We start from the raw sequence: 20,564 nt of genomic DNA on the forward strand, positions 1-20,564 counted from the left end.
TTTTTAAATATTAAACTAAAATAATCAATAATGTTTAAAATATAGCGCCATCTTAACACTTGACAATTTAGCATATTTCGTTGCATCTGGTCACATTGAACACTTGTGCTATTCACGCTGCGGTAACGCTGTTTTTTTTGCATTTCACACTCGTGTGTATCAAAACAAAAAAAAACCGAAAAGCGGATTGCTAGAGAGCTTGATTTAATTTTTGGTTTTTTAATTTAAGACTAATTTAACGAAAAAACAGCCGGAAAAATGGGGCGACGCTCCATTAATACCACTAAAAGTGGTAAATACATGAATCCCACAGACCAAGCGCGTAAGTTGCAAAATTATGTTATAAATACGCACACACTTTACTATTTATATATATTTATATTGTAGGTAAGGAGGCTCGCAAAAAGGAACTAAAGAAGAATAAACGACAGCGGCAAATGGTTCGAGCTGCGGTGTTGAAAAACAAGGATCCCTCGCAAATACTGGAGGAGATGGAGAAGATTGACGAAATGGGTAAGCAATGCAGCAATATTCCAAGATTGGAGTCCACCTTGATTCTGTGGGTAAAACCTTTCTTTCTTCAGAGTACAATGTGCTGCAGCCGTCGCCACTCAATGAGAAGGTGTTGCGGGATAAGCGAAAAAAGCTCAAGGAGACCTTTGATCGCGTCATGCGGCTTTATGTAAGTGAATCTCTTTTATATTTCGCTGCATAATATTTAATATAATAATATTTTGGCAGCACAATGATGAACCCGAGCATTGGGCCGAGCTGAAACGTAAAGAGGTGGAGTACGAGAAGAAGCGTCTGAAAAAGCAGCAGTACTACGAGAGTGTAAAGCACGCCCAGAGTGTACAGATCGATGAGATACCGCTGCCGGCACCCGTCTCCGCGTCCAATGCAAGTAATGCGAGCGGTGGCAATGCAGCCAACAGCGTCAGTGGTGGCAGTGGTAGCAATGCCAACAGCAACATCACGTTTCCAGGTAGCACGGGCAGCATACGTATGCCGCCGCCACCGATGACCCTGGCGCTACCTCCGTTTGCTCCAGGAGCTCCGCCTGGCGTCACCAAGCGTGACAGCGATTCAGCGGGTAACGCTGGTGATTCGCAGGGCGATAAACTGAAGGACGACGAGGATAAGGATTGGCTGGGTGTGCCACCAGGACCACCGCCCGATCTATTTGCCATGTCCGAGCTTGATTCAGATGCGGCAGGCAACAGTGACTACGAGGGTGACGAGGGCGAATCGATGGCCGGCAGCATTGATGATTTCATGAAGGAAATGGAGCATGTTCACAAGCGCAAGCATCGGAAGCTGCAGGGCAACGATGCTGAGTTGGATGGCGAGCACAAGGATGACAAACATGACAGCTCTGGTGAGGCAAAGTCACCCACATTGGCGCATCGTCGTCGTCGTCGCAGGAGCTACAACACCAGCAGTGAAGATGACGCTGATGACGACGACGACGTGGATGATGACGATGACGACGAGGATGAGGATGGGGCAAACGATGATGACATGGCTTCCGATGGTGAGCAGCCTAATACCAAGTCCAAGCCTAGCACAAATACCGGCAGCAAAGAGTCGCTGAAAGTGACGCCAGCAACGCTGACAACGGCTGCCACGGTCACCACAGTGCCAGCACCGCCCATTGCGCCCACACTGCCCGCCATACCGTTGCCACCAAGTGCACCAGTGCCGCCCCAGCAGCAGCAGCAGCAACAACAACAGCAGCAGTTGCCACAGCTGCCGCATATCCGAGGCATTGCACCGCCTGGGATTATGTTTCGGCCGCCACCAATGCGCCCACCTGGACCCGGCATGCCGGGCTTTGGCATGCGCATGCCGCCAGGTCCGCCACCAGGCGCTCGACCGCCTCACGCCCTGGGTCCCATACCAAGGATGGGCATACGCATGCCACCGGGACCGCCACCTGGGCTGCCACCTCGCATGGCTGGCGGTCATCATGTGAAGCATGGCAGCGGAGGCGGCGGCGTCGCTGCCAATGCCATAGCCAGCAAGGAGCAGGGCAAGGGCATCACCACCATTACGGCCAAGCCGCAAATCAGGCATGTTTTCATTGTTAACTATCACTTATCTAACATGTTATTTATGTATTACACTTTGCTGCTCTTAGATTCCTAAGTGCTGATGTGACACGCTTTGTCCCGTCCACGTTGCGTGTGAAGCGCGAGGATCAACGGCGCTCGGCGCGGGCGAAGCACATGGCGGGTGCCAACGATGCGAGCGAGCGGCATATGCATGCTCCACCGGAGGCACACAAGCCGCCCACCAAGGACGATGCGTATCTGCAGTTCATGAACGAGATGCAGGGATTGCTGTAGCAGCATCGACAATTGCATAGATTGTACATTAGATTTGCCTAGTTTAGTTATCGTTTAATGTAGTCCAAGAAAACAAAATCAGGTGCAGTAATTTTACGATGCTGCCCACCCATCAATTAGACAGAGATAGAGAGAAAGATACTTTTCACTTAACACACACGTATTTAACTTTCTTAGTCATGTTATTCAATATTCATAATCTATTCATTTACCAAAACTCCTTCAGAGTGCCTGAATATGACACACTGCGTACACTTTTCTCAGATCAATTTGTATTTTTGTAGTGAATAACAATATGGAAAATCTGAGAAAAAATAAGAAACATATTTTAATGAATTACGCTATAGTCTTTTTCTTTTTGCCATAACTATGTAAAAGTAAGTATAGATTAAGCTAAGCTACAAGTTGATTCAACTTCTGATACCAAACGAAGCAGACCAATCGGACATTTGAATATAGGAATTAAGTCCTGATAAAATCTAGATTCTTGAAACTTGTCTTGCAAATTTATCGTAAATTTAAGTTAGTAAACACTTTGAAGTTAATACACTGAATTTACGTTGAATATAGAGAACATATAATTTATATTTCAGTTGGCATTGCGATTAAGCAGGCATTACAATAAGACGATTCTGTTCATTTCTCGTTATTTTTTATTGCAGTATTTATAGATATGTTGGGCAAGGCATCTTTATAGACTTTCTTTTCTATTTAATACATGTAGTTAGCACATTTTGGAAACGGCTCTTAAAGCGAGCCAAGACATTTGATCACAAGTTGCATGCAGCTCAATGGTTGTTTTTGCCAGATCTCATCTCTATTGCTTTGTAGTCTTTGCAGTCGCCGGTGTTGTGGTTAGGACGGGATTTTTCTTTTTGGAAAATGGTCGCAGCTCGATGAGATCGGTTTTGAGCGAACGGAAACTGCGACGCAGCGAATTGGAGACCTTCTTCGTATAGCTGGTGCTATTGCTGCACAGCGACAACTTATCCTCATTGCCGGCAGCCATCGAACGTGTCTCCTGCAGTGGACGCAGCTCATCATCCTTCACATCCCCGTTGCTCTCGGCATTGAGCGTGTTGCGCAAATACTTGCGATTGAAGTGCAATTGCGGTGTGCCCCATTTACGTTCCAGATCGGGCACAGCACCGTTGCAGTCATCGCCATCCGGTGTCCCTGGTGTGCCGGGTGCCGACGTGGAGACCTCGCCCAGTGCCTCCTTGTAGGTGCGCGTAATAATCATGTTGGCCGGGACACTCTTGCCATTGACGCCATTGCTGCGCGTGTGATAATCGACGCCGGCGGGCAAACTCTGACGAGCTGGTTTCAAGCGGCGCGGCGACTTCACTGCCATCACGTTCACCCGATAGTGGAGCACCTTTGAGAGAGAGAGTGAGAAAAGTCAATAAAGTTATTAACAGTTTACGGCCACACTCACCTTGTCGTCGTCCACAAAGCGCGACAGCTCGCTGAGGCCAATGGTGACACAGGTGCCCTCCATCAGGATGTCCCTGTCGTATTCGCTGTGCACCGGGAACTTTTGGGTCAACGACACCGCCTCGTTGTCCGGCTGCAGCAGCGTCACCTCGTAAGCATAATTGTATTTGGCTTCGCGTCGATTCGACGTGCATGTCATGGTGAAGAGTATGCGCTGCTTGTCGTAGATCTCATAGAAATTGAACATCTCGTCGTGCGCCTGGAACACATAGTAGCCGGTCAACGGTTTGCGCCGCATGCCCATATTCCAAACGAGATCCGCCGTCGGCGTGCGAAACAGCTTGTCCATGTGCTGCTCCTCCAGATGCTGTTTCCATTGCACTTCCCGGCCATGCCAACGGCAATCGCCCCACACACGTCCCATGAAGCACTTCATCGGCTTGTAGATGCACTGCTGCTCGTGCCACGGCAGCAATGCCACCGGCATACGCACCGTGCAACCGCCCGCCGAGTGGCTGCAGCCGAAGTGCGCCTTTGCACACAGCGCCTCAATGGTCAGGGAGCGCATGGTGGAGAAACCCTCCTGCAAATTGGGAAAACATAGAAGTTAGCAACATTTCTTTATTTATAAAATGGATAAATTTATATTGTGAAAAGAATTGAGTCTAATTAGTTGATAGTACTCCAGAATTATTCCTCTTACATTTAATACTATATCAGAGTTTATAAAAAACTTAATTAATCACATTTTATTATGTTCAAATTAAACACTCAACATTCTAAGTCACAGAAGGTGGGAGTTGGCAAGTTACTCAGCAATTCAAATTGGAAATTTAACGGTAAAAAATTACTAGTTACAGTTTGGAAGCTAAAATTTAACAGTCTCATTTTATGGTACTAGCTTAACACTTTGAGAATCGCTGAGAAGGGCGTTCACAATGTACTATTCAATTCAAATTGGAAATTTAATAGACAAATATTATATGCAATTTTCATTGGTGTGAATTTTAAAAGTAGTTATAAATTAAAAAAAGGGTCTATATATCTATATTAACTCTTACCTATATGGATAATTCTTGCGAGCGACACTACAGTGAAAAAAACATAAAAACTAAAACAATCTTGAAAATAAGTAAAGGTTATTCCCATAGCTCTGGATTAGCCTATATTTAGAGATAAGATTGATTCTAGGAACTTTTTCTGGTTTATGATAAAATATATGTATAAACTAGTTAATTTTTTTTTGGATTGTGTAATAATTAATTAATTTTTCTTTAATAATCTTAAAACAGAAAAATAATAGCAAAATTATTCTTAGCTCAAATTAAAGTGCTAATCCAGAGCTATAAGAACAACCTTTACTTATTTTAATCCACAGTTATAAGATTCATTTTTACTCAAAATAAAAAATGTTTCACTTTAGATAGTTTTGCTCGGGACATTTTCAACAGCCATATCTTAGATTGAAAAGTCATTGTGAAATTTTCGTTGATCTGCATTGATGTTTTCTATTACTATAAGATATAAGATAAAGCTTAACTACAACACAATTTTGCTGCCTAGTAAAGTTTAGTTCAAGTATAAATTTGGAAAACTGCAATTTGCAGCCTCCTAGTTGAAAGTTGATAACTCAGTCATTAAATGAGTCAGGGCAAAGAGTGTTATACTTGTATGTATATAGAAGATAAGAATGTATATCGTAATTGATCAATCAAGTTTTGTAAATGGGAAATTGCATCGATTTGAAACCAACCAATATACATATCTAAATATTATATGTACATAGTAACTGATCAATCAAGGGCTGCACATGAAAACAGCGGAAGACTGGGAATGTGGACTTGGACTTATGTGCGTTGACAAGATAATATTCAACCATATCAGACACACACACAGATACGTCATGGGCGATAACACGCAGTCGGGAACTGTGCGGCACGGGAGGATCGCAAATAGATAGATACCGTTCTTACCTAATGCTGACGTCACCGCGACACTTTTTTTTTTGGTTTTTGTTTTTGTAGTTTTACATACCTTGCATAGCGGACACATGAGCAGGATGCGTGTGCACTGCTCGCAAATGCTGTGGCCGCTCTTGCAGAGCAACACGGGCGCTTTCATGGGACCCGCACAGCCGGGACAGCGCAGCTCCTCGATCAGACTCTCGTAGTGCTTGGCCGAAATGCTCGCTGGCGGCGATTGCGGCAGCTGCTCCACGCTCAGCTGAGTTGTGAGTGGCTTTGGTGAAGCTGTTGCCGCTGTCCCCGTAGTGACTGTTGCCGTTGTAACTGTTCCAGTTGTTGTTGTTGCTGCTGCTGCTGCTGCTGCTGCTACTGTTTCCGTTACCACTGTCTCCACTGCTGCTGTTCCTGTTTTAACTGTTCCAACTGCCGGTGTACCTGTTTCAACTGTTCCCACCGCCGTTGTTCCTGTTGCAACTGTTCCCACTACAGCTGTTTCAGCTGTCGCTGTACCTGTAGCAACTGTTCCTGTTGCAACTGTTCCCGCTGCAGCTGTTCCCGCTGCTGCTTCGGCTACGCTGCTACGCTGCTGCAATGCCTCGCCATTGGTCAGAGGCGAGCGTGCATCACCGGAGCCCGTGCTCCGAGTGCGACTCAACATGGGCGGCTTGGGTGGTGGCGACAGAGGGGAACGCAAGATGCTGCCGGATGTGGCAACCGATGGACTCGGCAACGTTGCATACTTCACATGCAGCGCCAGGCTGTTGGGTGGCTGCTGGCGGCGCAATTGTGGCTCCGTGTCTGTGTCCGCATTCTTACCCTCCTCTTGAATCTCGTTGATGGTGCTCTTAAGGAAAAGCCGACGCTGCTCATTGATCTGCTCGATGCTGCGCAATTGGCCCACAATGGCGGGTAATGGATCTGTGATGGGCGGGACAGTTGAGTCGGAAACAGCGGGGGAGGAAGGGGTGGCGACGCCATTTTGTGGCGGGCTGAGAACAACGGAGTCCACGGTGCTCATTGCTTCCTGTTTTGCGGCCAAAATAATTGTGTAATCGCGACTAGCGACTTTGGCAGCAGCCCCAGTCAAACAGCTCTACAGGTCTACAGTTTTCTATATTATAGAAGCACTCTGTGTGTGAGTGTCGTCGTCGTCGTCGACGTCGTCTTCTATCTTATCAGAGGCCGCCTAACTAGGCTGCCAATCGATTTGGATTTTCGATATACATAAGCACGCACACACACACAGACCAGTATATTTATGCACACATACTTGCAATTTGATTGTACATATTTTTAAGAATGCAACGCCCAAAGTTACTATTTTTATTTATTTTGTATATTTGCGTCTTTCTTCAATTATCTTTGGGCCACAACTACGCCACACAGATAGCACAACACATTGTGGGCATTTGTATTTCATTCTTTTCAATTATTGCCACGTTCTTTTCACTATGTAATTATTGTTGCATCTGTTTTGCGGGCTAGAAAAGCCGTTCAAAATAATCATTGGTCAATGTCAAGGTAACTTTGCGCTTCTGCTTTTGCGGCTTACTTGCTTTACTTTAGTTCACCCTCACAAAAATGGAACAGAAAAAACTGTGCAAAATTCTATTTATAACTTTGCCTTGTGCAAATTCATTGTTGCAGCTTCAAAATTTGATTGATTGCCGCGGATTATCGCGTTTATCGATCATCGTTATCGTAAACGTTATTTTGCATGCATGACAAAAAGCTGATTGGCATTTAACGGCTTGTTGGGCTTTCAACAAATTATGACATTATAATCAAATGACAAAAACAAATTAGCACATTCAAGGCCACATAATAGCCAAATCATCGCCTAAATCTCAAATTGACAATACTTATTGTCAACTGAAGTGCTAATCATAAATCTTTGCTATCACACAAGAGACAATTTTTTTTTACAACGTAGGCTTTTTCCGTATAAAAGTAAACAATGCGTAACAAGCATACACACACACAGACACACACACACGTGTTTACACTGGGTGCAGGTGGACAAACGATTACGATTGAGATAACGCCGAGCAGCTACATATATATAACTATTATTATTTATTGTATACCTAATGAATGCTCAATGAAATTCGTTTGTTTACAATTCACAAGTGCAACAACTGCATTTCACAGGCATCCGGCAACGCCAGCGAAAGCTTAACGGTAAACGTATCAATGCCAATCAGCCATTAGCAAACGTTTTATAACGGTCTGGCAACGCGCAGACTTCTTGGCGGCGAATTTAAGTTGTGGTGAGAAGCAATAAACAAATGAAACTTGGACTGCAATTAAACGCAAAAAAACGAGGAAGCAACGCGTGTTCTGACACGATTGTAGCAAGTGCACGTCGGGTTTCGCATCAGCAGCAGTTACTCATCATCATCTATCTATCTTATCAGTGGTTAGTAGTCGCACTTAGCTAACTAACTAGTTAAACCCTTCTATATATAATTTGTTTTTTTTTATTTTTCTCTTTTTATATGCACATACAATATAACCCATTGGGAAGCGTTTCAATGTGACGTTGAAGGTTAAACGGGCGTCTCGACACTGTGGCTTTTTGCTAATTGGACTGCGCGCGCAGCGAGCAACGCGACAGCAAAACTGGAGGCGTTGGAGCAACAACAGCAACAACAACGAGCAGCATCCACCATCACCATCACCACCACCGCCACCTTGGAACGTATCTAGGCAATAAACAGTCATAATAATCGGGCAGCGGGCTCAACGCTGTGCTCGGCCACACACATAAATTCAGTCTTAACGCTGAGCGCGAACAAGTGAACAACATCATCATCCATAACCATTCCGACACAGAGTTTAAATCATGGCACCGCGGCATATTTTGGAACTAAGCGTCGAGGAGCAGCGCAAATTTATCGACTCCTTCGACATGATGATCAGCGATTGTGATGGTGTCGTTTGGCTTCTTGTCGGCTGGATACCCGGCACTGGGGAGGCCATCAATGCACTCAAGGATGCCGGCAAAGCGGTCAAATTTGTGTCCAACAATAGCTTTCGCACCGATGATCAATATATGGAGAAATTTAATACAATTGGCGCTCGCAATGTGCAGCACGATGACATTGTGCATCCGGTGAAAAGTATTGTACGCTATTTGCATACGCTTGGCAAAGGCAAAAAAGCAGCGTGTCTATTCCCTCATGTCACTGGAGGCCAATGAAACGTTGCGTAAGCATGGCATCGAATACGAGTCACTGGTGAGTATGAGTGTGGGGCAACTCCCCCCGCCACGCAACGAATCAATGAAGCATTCATTAATCGTTTCTCCAACTCCTGTTTCTAAATTTAACTGCCACAGCAAATCAAGGAACATTTAACATCGGCCACGCTCGTCGATTATCTGGCTATTGACAAACCGGTGGATGCGGTGCTCTTCGACATACATCTGGACATGTCGTACGTGGAATTGGCCAAAGCCATTCGTCATTTGCAGCAAAATGAGAATTGCCATTTGATTGCCGGAGGCAGTGATGTGATTATGCCACTGGCGGATAATCTAAATGTGGCTGGTTTCTACGATTTCTTGCAGCATGTGAAACGCTACACAAACCGTGAGGCCACATATTTGGGCAAACCATCGCCCATTCTGGGCGAGATGTTGAAGAGCATGTACAATATTACGCAGCCCGAGCGTTGCATCTTTGTCGGGGATATGCTGGTGCAGGATGTGCAATTTGGCAAATCGTGTGGCTTTCAATCGTTGCTCGTACTCTCCGGCAGCCTGACCATCGATGATATGCATGCAGCACCGCCGGAAGCACAGCCCGATTACTATGCTGATAGTCTGGCGGACTTGACGCAGCTGTTAAAGAACGTGCAAAACAAATCGTAAAGTGTCTGTCGCCCAATCACTTTATTTCATGTTGATGTTGATGTTGGCTTATGTTTTGCTTGTTGTCCAGTTGCATTCAAAAATAAAATATATATATACATAACCACTACAGTTCCAGATCCTCGGGATGATACAGTTCGGTGAGCAGTCGATAAACATAAGAGGGAGCATGACCGCCGCTAAAACCAAAAAAAAACAAGAATGATTTGCGAATTTGTTAAGTAAATAGAAATGTTCACGTACGTGTTGGATATGAAAAGCGTGACCAATTCGGGTGGCACATAGTCGAACTTGGGACTGTAGACCTTGGCATCGCGTGCCGGCAACGAGTCATAGTTAATCACATCCTCGGCACAACCCACCATATTGAAGGCATCCTGCTCACACAGATGCAACGGCGACAACTTATACATGGGAGCGAGCACAATGACGGGCACCGAATAATGCTTGGCTGCCAGGGCGACAGTGTAGGCGCCACATGCGGCACGCAGTCCGCCGTTGGCCAGCACACTGTGGGTACCAATGATGACCTTGTTGACGCGCGACATCATCGCAAAGATGGCTGCATCCGGTATTGCAATAATCTCAACATTCTTTTCGTTTGCCAGCGTGGCAGCCAGATTGTGACCCTGCACATAAGATTAGTCATGGGATTAGCATAGATTATAAGATGTATTAAGTTTGCACTTACGCGACAAGCGGGCGCACATTCCGCCACAATAATAGTCAGGAATTGTCGCTTTTTGATGGCGCGCTTCAGGAAATTCTCTACGCTACGCGAATGTCCCAGCGTCAGTATGATTTCCGACGAGTGTATGTGCTCTTCGGCCTGAACGCTTATGTTCTCAGAGCTTGTCTCCAGCTCCGTTTCGACCTCCTGCAGATGATCGAGCAGCGCCTCGCGCAATCCCTGCTGTGGAATCGAGTAATCAACACTCACGCTATTCTCGCTGGTCTGTGTGACAAGTTTGTGCAGCGACAGCGATGCTTGCGAATCGTCGGCAAAGTGTTGCACCTTCGCCTGCAGCAAATCGAACTCTTCGCGTGTCAATTTCAGTATGCGACGTGCAATATTTGACGTCACCGTTTCCTGTGGCAATGCGGCCTGCATAATACGCGACTGTGCGCGGACAATTTGCATGAGGGCGCTGCAAAGTGGATGTAAAGATGTAAAGACTTGCGCGCCGCAACAGGTTGTTTATTTAGAACTTACTCAGCACTTTGCCAGCTCTTGCTCATGATTATGTACTTGAAGATGTCCAGCGTTTTGTTTGTAATGCTATACGAGCCTTCCACCAAACTGCAATTAGCATTAAAATTAATGAAATTCTTCATGTTGTGCTCTTGGCATGCTTACCCCATTTTGATGGCATGTATTAACTGTGTCACCTCCTTCAACGGCTGTTCGCGCATTTTGATAGCTTCTAACGTAAAAGCGGGTATAATAACGAAATAATTTGCCTAAACTTAGCAAACGAACAACGTTGCTGGTAACCAAAACAAAATGTAATCATCAATAATCGATGCTTATGCGAAGTACTCAGTAATCGGTACTTGAAATCACAGCACTGCTACTCGATGATAATGTCTAAGTTGCAGTTATCGGTTATCGATAGTCGGCAAGCAAGCCCATATTGTTGGCCACAATATAATAATAGAAAGCAATAACAACAAAGCAGAGTTCCGACGCACACACACACAAACACACACGCGCGCTCACTGTGGACAAAATGACCTAAAAGCTTGTTTACGTGTCCGCCACAGCCAAAAAAAAAAACAAGAAAGTAAAAAGGAAGAAGAAAAACGCGCAACAGCAGCAGACACCGCAAAGCGCGTCGTCGTCGTTGTCGCGTTTAATAATTGTGCAAGCAATTGTTTATCTGTCCAAAAAACAGGTGTTTGTATTTATTTCAATTCAATATACTTATTTTAATTCTGCCGGCTACACAAGTGCAACAAGAAAACGAAAAAAAAGCAAAGAAACAATGCAAACATTTTTTTTTTGTATTTTTATGCATGTTTATTCGGTTACACGTCCACAACAAATTGTGCAGCATACAGAAAATACGTTAAGCGCATTTAAATAATGCACAGAATGCTGCACATTGCGGACGTGTTAAAATACTTCGATTATTTTGTTGGTAGTAAAATAGTTATTTTATTTTTTACTGTTATCGAGAGCCGGTTGTGTTCAGTATAGCTTTCAAAAATAACAAAAATTGAAAGGTCACTAACAACTCTTCATTTGCATTTCATGTTCTGACCACTAAACGTCACGTCGCCGTCGTTGTCGCTCGTCTTCTTCAACACCAAAAAAACCAACATCTTAATCATCACATGGCAGTCAAAATGAATATACACGGTAAGTGAGGCGAATGCGATTTGTGCTTCCTCTTCAAATTACAATTACGGCAATAATCGGTGTTTATCTCTAGTGAACGCGAATACTCTGAAGTACATCAGCTTGCTAACGTTAACGCTACAAAATGCCATTTTGGGACTCAGCATGCGTTATGCTCGCACACGACCCGGCGACATCTTCCTCAGCTCCACAGGTGAGAGTGAACGTGAGATTGCCGCTGCATCCAAGAGGATGCACAGCTGACACACACATAAACACACACAGCTGATACACAACACATACACACTCGAATATACTCCACTGCTTGATACTCGCTAGCCAAACAAAACAATTTAGTGTGACCAAAGCATAGAGAAATGCGCTTCCTTTCTTCCTTTCAATGAAATTGTTCCCTGCCCTGTGCTTTTTTTTTAATGCTGTTCGATCCTCTGCAAATCTGCAAATTTAAATTAGCTTGTGTGTCCGAAGGAAATCGAGAAATGCGCTTAAATGTATGTAGATGCAATTATAAAAAATTATATTGTATCCATGTAAGTTTTTAGTACTCAAATTCAATAATAACTCTATCAGTTAATGTCTAAAAAGTTTCTGTAAGTTTAGCAACTATTTGGGTTTATTTAATGTTTATCAGTGGCCTTCAAATTCAAGATTAACTAGAAATTAGATAATTTTTTTCGCAATTCTAATTCGTAGTGGCTTTGCTTTTTCGTTAACTCGCTTATTTTGTTGAGATAAAGATTTTCTTAAGAAATATAAAATATTAAAATAGCATTTAATTGCGAAGTGTAGATAAAGTCTATGTTAAATTGTAAGGGCAGTTATTCCAAATTTGGGTACAGCTTAGCAGATTATAACAGACTCACTTTTTTTTTAGTAGACTCTAAAATGTTATATATGGAAACCTCGCTTAACGGCCACAACGTAGTTTGAGTGTGGCCATTAAGCAAGGAATGTATGCCGATAAGTGAAAACGACGTAAACCGAAGCAGCCATTAAGCGAGTTATGGCTGTAGTTTAAACTGATTATATTTCCCCATTTTTGTAGGAGACACTCAATTATAACAAGCTTGTCAGCAGGCCCTGCCTACCGGGTATAATTAGCTAATTATAATGACAAGGCAGCAAATAGAGTCGCAACGGCAACAGAAACAGCAACCAGCGACAGCAACAGCAACAGCAAACTGTCCCAAGCTGATAAGCAAAATATGTATGTTGCTTGTATTTGCTTCCTGCATGCGGGTGCGTGTTTCTGTTTTCGAGTGATTTATCATCGCTTTACGCTAAAGTGTATTTCCATGTTATCAACAAATTATTTCCGTTTTTTTCCCACTGACTCTCTTTCTCACTCACTATCTAACTCTCTATCTATCTATGTATGTTGCAGCTGTGCTGATGGCCGAGTTCGCCAAGCTGATCACCTGCCTTGTGCTTGTGTTCAACGAGGAGGGCAAGGATGCCCAGAAATTTGTGCGCTCTCTGCATAGGACAATCGTGGCCAATCCACTAGATACGCTGAAGGTGTGCGTGCCATCGCTCGTCTACATTGTGCAGAACAATCTGCTGTATGTGTCCGCCTCGCATCTGGATGCAGCCACCTATCAGGTGACATATCAGCTGAAGATCCTCACTACTGCCATGTTTGCGGTGGTCATACTCCGACGACGTCTCTTCAACACCCAATGGGGAGCACTCGTCCTTCTCGTGCTGGGCATTGTGCTTGTCCAGCTGGCGCAGACGGATGCGCCAAGTGCGAGCGGTTCCAGTTTGCCGGCGGCGACCACAACGTTGCCCACATTGACCAACAGCCAGTTGCCCACACAGAATCGCATGCTCGGCTTGTGGGCGGCATTGGGCGCCTGCTTTTTGTCCGGTTTTGCGGGCATCTATTTCGAGAAGATCTTGAAGGGCGCCGAGATCTCTGTGTGGATGCGTAATGTGCAGCTGAGTCTGTTGAGCATTCCATTCGGACTGATCACCTGCTTTGTGAACGATGGCAGTCGCATCTATAACATGGGCTTCTTTCACGGGTACGATGTGTTCGTCTGGTATCTGGTGCTGTTGCAGGCGGGCGGCGGTCTCATTGTCGCTGTCGTCGTCAAATATGCGGACAATATACTTAAGGGTTTCGCCACATCGCTGGCCATCATCATCTCGTGCATTGCGTCCATCTACATTTTCAATTTCCATCTGACACTGCAGTTCAGTGCCGGAGCCATGCTGGTGATTGCCTCAATCTTCCTCTACGGCTACGATCCGGCTGCGGCGGCTAAGGCGAAGGCAGCGACGACGACGATTCATCCGAATCCCAACAGCGATATGGAGAAACTGTTGCCGCGTGTCTGAGGCCAACGTTCACCACATTTACCACCACATTCACATTGACCATTGACCATCGAATCAATTCTCTTTGCAAACTGCGTTTTGCCAACAGTATTGTCATTTTTGAATTTTTAGTTCTTGCTGCAATTTCTTATTCCTACATTTATTTATCCTGTTTATTTATCGTGGGCTCGTTTTTCATTTTTATTTATATCGTAGTCACATACTCGTATTATTTTGATTTTGATTTTGTTTTTGGGGCCCGTGTGATGAACGCGTCTGTGTACTTTAACAATTTGATATTCAATCGTGGAATTGCATTCCAGAAACCAAAACAATACAAAAAATACAAAAACAGAAAAAAGAAATCCTAATACTTAAGCTCCCACAAACTCAACATTTATCGAATTGCAATATTGCTGCTCCGGCTACACCACACATTAATGTATTTAAAATAATATTTAAAATAACATTTATACATTTTATATATATAGTTCATATATACATATGTATATTGCCAGCGCCAGCACACAAACTAAATGTACGTCATTGTGTTTATATTTTGATTATTAAACATATAAGTGAGACCAAGTAAAAGTGTTTTGTCTTTTTTCATTTTATTTGTAAATGGTATCTATGATATATAATTATATATATATATATGTAAAGTATATATATATCTAGTTGTCGTACTCCTATGCTTGGAGTATATGGCGACACTTAAAACTAATCTCAAAGCTAATTTCTACGAAAAAAAAGTGAGAAACGAAAACTTTGAAACAAGCGAATACAAGAAATTTATAGAATTAATGAAATAAACTAGGCAAGATTGCGCATCTCTGAGTTCGTCGCTATTCCACCCAACCGAGCGTGACATCATCGAGCGACGTCTGCAGGCTGAGCACCAGCTGATAGATGCGCAATGATGGCCCCAGCTTGAGACCAAAGCGATCGATGATATCCTGACGCGTCAGCACCATCAATGCGGCGCCATCGATCTCCTGGCTCTTGAATATGTTCGACTCCTGCGGATAATACTTCTCTCCACATAGCTGACTACCTGATCCACGTTCCAGCTCTGGACAATTGGCTGCTGCGGCTCATCCTCAGTGAGATCAGTGACTGCTTCACCATTTTGTCGCTCAGTTGGCACCGTTTCATCTGACAGATCAATGTCTGCAACTGTGGCAGCAATAGCTGTTGATGGCGATGCGGATTCTGCGGCTACCAGTGCTTGTGGTGATGTTGGCGCTGGACTCTTTGACGTTGCTACCACTTGCATAGCATCATTTTGTTGATGCTCCATTTCGTCGTCTAGCATTAGCTCTGACTGTTGCTCTAGCTGACTGCCATTCTGTTGCTGTTGGAGCTCTTGGTCCTCCGGCTGCGTCTTGGCTAATGCAATTTTCTTGGCATTCGGTGGCCCTGGATCTGGGGTGGCACGCTTTTTGCGTCCCGCTTTCGATTTGCGCGGCAACTGCGGGGGGCAGAGGCGGCGATAACGACGATGCCGTTCGTTGCCCGGTGGCAACGTCTTCGTTGTCCTGGACATTGTAGGTGGGATCACAGCTATTGCATTTCCAGCTGACATCGCTTAGCTTGCTCGCTGCGAGACTCGGCCAATGGCAATCCAAGTGATAAACATTCGCGCACACACAGCACATAAGCATCTGTTGCTGTTGCGGATCCTGCAACTTGGCATTGCTGCAGACGCGGCACCGGCGACACTTGTCGCACTTGAAACGTTTGCGTGCATTGGTCAGGATCTCGAAAGCAATCGGCAGGCAATTAAAGTGCCCTACAATAAAATCAAGAGGTATAAGAGCAAATTCTTGATGGAAGAGTAGAGGCAAAGTGTTTGACTTACATTTGAGGGCGCATGTTTTGCAGGCGAGGAAATTGCTTTTGTAGCCAGAGCCGCGTTTAGGTTCGCTTTTCGAGCACTTGCTGCAGGTGTCGAAGTTGCGCAGCTGCTCGCCGCTAGGCGTGGAATTGGCTGCCTCTAGAGATTCATCAATGTTGCCACTGTTGTTGGCTGGCGTTGTGTCTGCCGCAGCATTTGGCGGCGTTTGCACCTGAGTTTGTGGCTGCGACTGTTGAGCTGGAGACGTGGGCTGCTGAGATGCTGCACTTGTTGGAGTTGTGGCAGTTGCAGCAACAGTTGCCGCTGCCCCTGCTGGACTCGCTGTTGCCGCCGGTAGTGAGGTGCGAGCAACGCGTGATATGTAATTATCGGAAGGATCGTAGACGAGCTTTGGTTTCTGTGCATCGCAATAGAACATCACTATTAGTTTATACACTTTACATATATTTGTTTTGTTGTTCACTTACCTTTACACGACCCGTTGTGCGCACGGTCCCTGCCGCAGCGCTCGTTGCATTGGCATCATTGGGATTACTGTTGTTACCGATTGAATTATTATTGCTATTTGTTGATGCATTACTGTTACTATTATTCAATTTGTTGACCGTCACATTGCTGCTGGTCAGCGGCTGCTGCTCGTCCTTGGTCTCCTCGTCCTTGTTGCGTTTCATCTCGTTGCTGGCACACAAATGAATTTCGTTTTAATTATTTGTTTGTTACTTGACCTGCAGTACAATGCGCGCTCGCAGCTTGTTTAACGTGCATTCCGATAACTGCACGATAATTCACCCGGTGCGATAACTCACGTGGTGATGGGTAAATACCAACGCGTGATTTATCGCACTCACGCACACTTATCGTTTGTGCGGTGTGCGCGTCGCTAATTACCGCGAATTTTTAAAAATGTGTGCGCTACCTGGAGAAACACACACACGGCCGGCACTTAAGCCGTTTATGGTCGTAACAACTGTTACCCCTACCCCTTGAAAAAAGCATTACGAAAACTCATGTTTCATTTCGTTGTCTTTTTATGCGTCATATAACAATTTTGTATGTGTGTGTGCGAAAAGCATTAAGATTAAACAAATACAATTAAAACTTAACTAGGAATTCATTTAGTTGCAATTAGCAAATACAGTTTGGCTTCAGGAAGAGAGATAGAGACAGACAGCGCTTCTGCAACATCAGCAACACAGGATCAACAAACTCTTTTTTTGTTTTTTTTTGGTATTAGCCTCATTCAATTTTGATGCGACGCCCATACTTCCAGGCCAACTGCATCAGATCACGATGTGCCAGCGCCCAGGCGAAGAGGCACAGTACGCCCATGGCCACGCCCACACCAAGGTGTGTGGCAAATACAGCGTGCTGATACTGTAACAGAGAAAGAAAAAACGAATTTATATTATAGGGTCATAAAACAACAGATGGCTCGATCCGGCAAACTTACCCAATAACAGATGACGCCGGCCAACATCAGAGTGCCACCAAAGAGTTTACCTGGCCACAGACCCTGCAGCGGATTAAGCGACAATGGCTGATACTGCTGCCGTATGTACCACGTGCTATAGACAATGCGGCCGAGCATATTGATGCAGTTGGCAAAGATGAAACCGACGGGACCAAAGATGCCCGTCAATATGTAGGAGAGCACAAGGAAACTGATTGAGAATATGGCCATCAGGTAGTTGTACTTGTCAATGTCGCGGCTGGTGTTCGTGGCAAACATGTAACCCTCGCTAATGCCATTCACCGACAGCAGGTAAATGGCCAGACAATGCCACTGGAGCAAACGTTGGGGCAATCCGCCGGCAACGAAATCCTCGCCACCATACAGCAGCAGCAATGTGTGCGAATAGTTCTGTCCGAAGGTGAACGCCAACAAGCCAATGGAGCTAACACCCAGCAGCAGATTGTGGAGTACACTGCTCGCCTGACGCACACGCTCCACCGTCTGCTTCTGCAGTCGCGTGTCACGCGTCAGCGTTTGTGTGAAATAGAAGTAGGCGCTATCCTCGATGGGACGGAATATGAAACGGGCGGCCATGCTGCCCAGATTGTTGACCACATCGTAGGTGGCCTGTTCGCCAAAGGAGAGCACTGGCGACACGCTCATCACATACTTTTCGCCCTCGGTTAGAATTTGCTTGAGCACGCCCTGCTTCACAAAGCTCAACGTTAGCGTTTGCAGCTCACGATTGAAGAAGCCGGCGTTGTCGTTGTCGCTCTTCATGATGCCCGGCAGCAGCTCGGACAATTTGGTAAATGGAAAATCATCCATGTGCTCGAACAGCGAACGTTCCCAGGAGTTTAGCTCCTGCGTCGCTTTGCTTTTGCGTGCCAATTGCGTTTTGTGCTCATTGAAACGTCGTATGTAGTAGTAGAAGAATCCATATTGACCCAGCACAATCGTCAAAGCGCTGGCCAACTGGGCAATGGCAAAAGCTGTAATAGCAGCACTGCGATCACCGGTGACGATCCACAGAAAGATGACCGAACGCACCAGAATGTGCAGTGTGTTGAGCACAATCTTGAGCTTGACAAAGCAAAAGACCTGGGCCACAAATACGGCGGATTCGGCGAGCAGTTCGAGCACACACGACAATGCCACCGCATAGCAGGCGAACTCGTATTGTGCGGCATAGGGAGCATCCACGGCTGAGAGCCAGTGCAGCCAGATGTGTAGACAAGGCACACAGAGAGCAGCACAAATGGGAACACTAACAATACCAGAGACAGAGAGAGAGTGAGTGTAAATGAATGTGGCTAAAAGGATTTAACTATTGTTGCACTTACGTAAGCCACATTTGATTGATCAGCTGCGACCACGAGCATTTATCGCGCTGCTGCGAGTTGGCGCTCAACGCCGCCCGATTGATGGCCTCGCGGGACAAGAAGAGCAGCGTACTCTCGAGCAGCAACAGCCGCACATTCATAATCCCTAGCACTTCGCGACCCACATTGCGTACTATGTAGGCATTAATGCCGAACGTTAGGATGCGGCACAGTATCTGTAATAAAACAACAGCACATTAATTTATAAAACAATGAATGACTCATGACTCATCATCAACGCAATTTCTATTTTGAATCGATCAGCAGCAGCAGTAGCAGCAGTAGATCAGGATTAATGGGGAAACATTTTGTGTTCTGGGGTCGTTCTCTCTTTCTTACCTGAAAGATGATACTGAAGCCAGCGCCAAGCAGGCTGCTCTGCAGCACATTGCGCCCCATTTAGCTGTTGCTGTTGATTCAGTCAACATAAATTGCCCACCATCGTGGGCATAGATAGCGAGTAGTAGAAGCGTAGAAAATCAAATCAAGTGCCAACAAAACAACAAACCAATAATAACAACAACAAATTAAGAGCCCAGTTAGAGATGCACACTTTGCGATGTCCCCACTATCGATTTTGTCAACATCGATTTTTTGCTCTGCATCGATTTGCAATAAATTGATATAAATTGTTTCGCTTGTTTACTTATTTTAGCAAATTGATTTCAAACTGAAACCATTTTTGTTATTAATAAATTTACTTATTCATGTTTGTTTTCAATATGATAATTAAGGCAGATGACACAAATTATGGCATTTATAATTAGTCGAAATCAAATTGCAAAAGCGACTATTTTATGCCGCAAAATATAGCAAGAGCAAGCTGGCGCAACTTTTGAAATATGTTTTTCTTGTCTTTTTTTTAAAGAATCTTTACTATACAATACAATAATAATGGAGATTATCCAACAAGAGGATTTCGGTAATCCAAATTGTTGCTTATAAGAATCAAATGTAATCCAGTTGGACAAGTTGAAATAATTAGAATACAAAAGATGTACTCGATATATTGCTTAACAATAATCGATATGTCCGGTAATCGTTAGGATACCAATCGTCAGCTGACAGCCTATAGTGATGAGTGGCAACGCTGCCGCGCGTTAGATGGCAACGCTAACAATTCAAAAAATGGGGTCACTGTAGAAAAGTAACGTATTTTATATAATTAAAATATTATGTGTAAAGTATAGCAACATAATATGAATAGTGTATTTATATATGACAGATAACAATACAGCAGCAAATCTAGTAAATATCGAAAACTGAAAATAATTTATGCATGCACAAATATGATTCATAAGGCTGGACGTCCTTGTGTGGCATTGTGGCACCAATCCTCCCGCGCAGGCCGCATTTAAACAGGTGTGACCCGTTGCATTAATGCATTTTCACCGCAAATCACCGGCTTAAATGCTTGATGTCCTTTGCCGCTAATCGGTCGCTTGTCAAACTGCTGCTGCTGCTGTTGACTTCACCGCCGTCTTCAAAACTGGTTACACCAACTTTCGTTGCGGTTGCGCCGTCGTCGACGTCGTTGTCGTCGCGAAGCAACAGCAGAAGA

At 44.7% G+C, this 20,564-nt stretch overlaps 7 protein-coding genes across 9 annotated transcripts; 3 read left to right on the forward strand and 4 right to left on the reverse strand.

The window, feature by feature from the left end:
- The first annotated feature begins 123 nt into the window (after positions 1-123).
- LOC132796854 (WW domain-binding protein 11) lies at positions 124-2,943 on the forward strand. Its single transcript, XM_060808175.1, has 5 exons — positions 124-322; positions 388-513; positions 585-682; positions 742-2,072; positions 2,141-2,943. Exons 1-5 carry the CDS (start codon positions 259-261, stop codon positions 2,346-2,348), a joined length of 1,827 nt encoding a protein of 608 aa, XP_060664158.1. The 5' UTR covers positions 124-258; the 3' UTR covers positions 2,349-2,943.
- Positions 2,944-2,983: 40 nt separating this feature from the next.
- On the reverse strand, positions 2,984-7,176 carry LOC132796853 (uncharacterized). The gene is made up of 3 exons (XM_060808173.1): positions 5,820-7,176; positions 3,787-4,368; positions 2,984-3,726 (listed from the first exon to the last, which is right to left on the reverse strand). Exons 1-3 carry the CDS (start codon positions 6,765-6,767, stop codon positions 3,166-3,168), a joined length of 2,091 nt encoding a protein of 696 aa, XP_060664156.1. The 5' UTR covers positions 6,768-7,176; the 3' UTR covers positions 2,984-3,165.
- A 547-nt stretch (positions 7,177-7,723) lies between these two features.
- On the forward strand, positions 7,724-9,726 carry LOC132796857 (uncharacterized). Its single transcript, XM_060808180.1, is given in 4 exon segments — positions 7,724-8,168; positions 8,277-8,906; positions 8,908-8,988; positions 9,090-9,726. Coding segments are annotated over 3 exon segments (927 nt in total). The 5' UTR covers positions 7,724-8,168; positions 8,277-8,594; the 3' UTR covers positions 9,624-9,726.
- On the reverse strand, positions 9,628-11,144 carry LOC132796856 (translation initiation factor eIF-2B subunit beta). The gene is made up of 5 exons (XM_060808179.1): positions 10,981-11,144; positions 10,837-10,923; positions 10,315-10,771; positions 9,867-10,252; positions 9,628-9,802 (listed from the first exon to the last, which is right to left on the reverse strand). Exons 1-5 carry the CDS (start codon positions 11,034-11,036, stop codon positions 9,730-9,732), a joined length of 1,059 nt encoding a protein of 352 aa, XP_060664162.1. The 5' UTR covers positions 11,037-11,144; the 3' UTR covers positions 9,628-9,729.
- A 126-nt stretch (positions 11,145-11,270) lies between these two features.
- On the forward strand, positions 11,271-14,901 carry LOC132796855 (UDP-N-acetylglucosamine transporter). 3 transcript variants are annotated; one of them, XM_060808178.1, is made up of 4 exons: positions 11,271-11,518; positions 11,968-11,985; positions 12,059-12,178; positions 13,370-14,901. In XM_060808178.1, the coding sequence occupies exons 2-4, from the start codon at positions 11,973-11,975 to the stop codon at positions 14,326-14,328; spliced, it is 1,092 nt and encodes a 363-aa protein (XP_060664161.1). In that variant the 5' UTR covers positions 11,271-11,518; positions 11,968-11,972; the 3' UTR covers positions 14,329-14,901. The 3 variants fall into 3 exon arrangements, with proteins under 3 accessions (XP_060664161.1, XP_060664159.1, XP_060664160.1); XM_060808176.1 differs by lacking the exon at positions 11,271-11,518 and adding an exon at positions 11,702-11,764; XM_060808177.1 differs by lacking the exon at positions 11,271-11,518 and having other exon boundaries at positions 11,837-11,985.
- A 44-nt stretch (positions 14,902-14,945) lies between these two features.
- On the reverse strand, positions 14,946-16,943 carry LOC132796858 (uncharacterized). Its single transcript, XM_060808181.1, is given in 5 exon segments — positions 14,946-15,347; positions 15,350-15,601; positions 15,603-16,102; positions 16,172-16,565; positions 16,636-16,943. Coding segments are annotated over 5 exon segments (1,542 nt in total). The 5' UTR covers positions 16,840-16,943; the 3' UTR covers positions 14,946-15,155.
- A 235-nt stretch (positions 16,944-17,178) lies between these two features.
- Positions 17,179-19,537, reverse strand: LOC132796406 (protein RFT1 homolog). Its single transcript, XM_060807569.1, has 4 exons — positions 19,343-19,537; positions 18,965-19,179; positions 17,619-18,888; positions 17,179-17,542 (listed from the first exon to the last, which is right to left on the reverse strand). The coding sequence occupies exons 1-4, from the start codon at positions 19,400-19,402 to the stop codon at positions 17,405-17,407; spliced, it is 1,683 nt and encodes a 560-aa protein (XP_060663552.1). The 5' UTR covers positions 19,403-19,537; the 3' UTR covers positions 17,179-17,404.
- Between the last annotated feature and the right edge of the window lie 1,027 nt (positions 19,538-20,564).

The sequence above is a fragment of the Drosophila nasuta genome, chromosome X (assembly GCF_023558535.2).
Source record: "Drosophila nasuta strain 15112-1781.00 chromosome X, ASM2355853v1, whole genome shotgun sequence".
Lineage (NCBI taxonomy): Eukaryota > Metazoa > Arthropoda > Insecta > Diptera > Drosophilidae > Drosophila > Drosophila nasuta.

What these genes read in the sequence shown, in the direction of transcription:
- LOC132796855 (XM_060808176.1), top strand. Translation starts at nt 11,710, where the DNA reads ATGCACAGAATGCTGCACATTGCGGACGTGTTAAAATACTTCGATTAT. An exon ending in CATCTTCCTCAGCTCCACAG is followed by an intron (nt 12,179 to 13,369) that starts GTGAGAGTGAAC and finishes TGTATGTTGCAG; the next exon opens with CTGTGCTGATGGCCGAGTTC.
- LOC132796853 (XM_060808173.1), bottom strand. Translation starts at nt 6,767, where the DNA reads ATGAGCACCGTGGACTCCGTTGTTCTCAGCCCGCCACAAAATGGCGTC. An exon ending in TCATGTGTCCGCTATGCAAG is followed by an intron (nt 4,369 to 5,819) that starts GTATGTAAAACT and finishes CCCAATTTGCAG; the next exon opens with GAGGGTTTCTCCACCATGCG. An exon ending in GCTTTGTGGACGACGACAAG is followed by an intron (nt 3,727 to 3,786) that starts GTGAGTGTGGCC and finishes TCTCTCTCAAAG; the next exon opens with GTGCTCCACTATCGGGTGAA.
- LOC132796406 (XM_060807569.1), bottom strand. Translation starts at nt 19,402, where the DNA reads ATGGGGCGCAATGTGCTGCAGAGCAGCCTGCTTGGCGCTGGCTTCAGT. An exon ending in GCTTCAGTATCATCTTTCAG is followed by an intron (nt 19,180 to 19,342) that starts GTAAGAAAGAGA and finishes GTTTTATTACAG; the next exon opens with ATACTGTGCCGCATCCTAAC. An exon ending in ATCAATCAAATGTGGCTTAC is followed by an intron (nt 18,889 to 18,964) that starts GTAAGTGCAACA and finishes TGGTATTGTTAG; the next exon opens with TGTTCCCATTTGTGCTGCTC.
- LOC132796856 (XM_060808179.1), bottom strand. Translation starts at nt 11,036, where the DNA reads ATGCGCGAACAGCCGTTGAAGGAGGTGACACAGTTAATACATGCCATC. An exon ending in AAGAGCTGGCAAAGTGCTGA is followed by an intron (nt 10,772 to 10,836) that starts GTAAGTTCTAAA and finishes TCCACTTTGCAG; the next exon opens with CGCCCTCATGCAAATTGTCC. An exon ending in AATGTGCGCCCGCTTGTCGC is followed by an intron (nt 10,253 to 10,314) that starts GTAAGTGCAAAC and finishes TCTTATGTGCAG; the next exon opens with GGTCACAATCTGGCTGCCAC.
- LOC132796854 (XM_060808175.1), top strand. Translation starts at nt 259, where the DNA reads ATGGGGCGACGCTCCATTAATACCACTAAAAGTGGTAAATACATGAAT. An exon ending in GAATCCCACAGACCAAGCGC is followed by an intron (nt 323 to 387) that starts GTAAGTTGCAAA and finishes TTTATATTGTAG; the next exon opens with GTAAGGAGGCTCGCAAAAAG. An exon ending in ATCGCGTCATGCGGCTTTAT is followed by an intron (nt 683 to 741) that starts GTAAGTGAATCT and finishes ATATTTTGGCAG; the next exon opens with CACAATGATGAACCCGAGCA.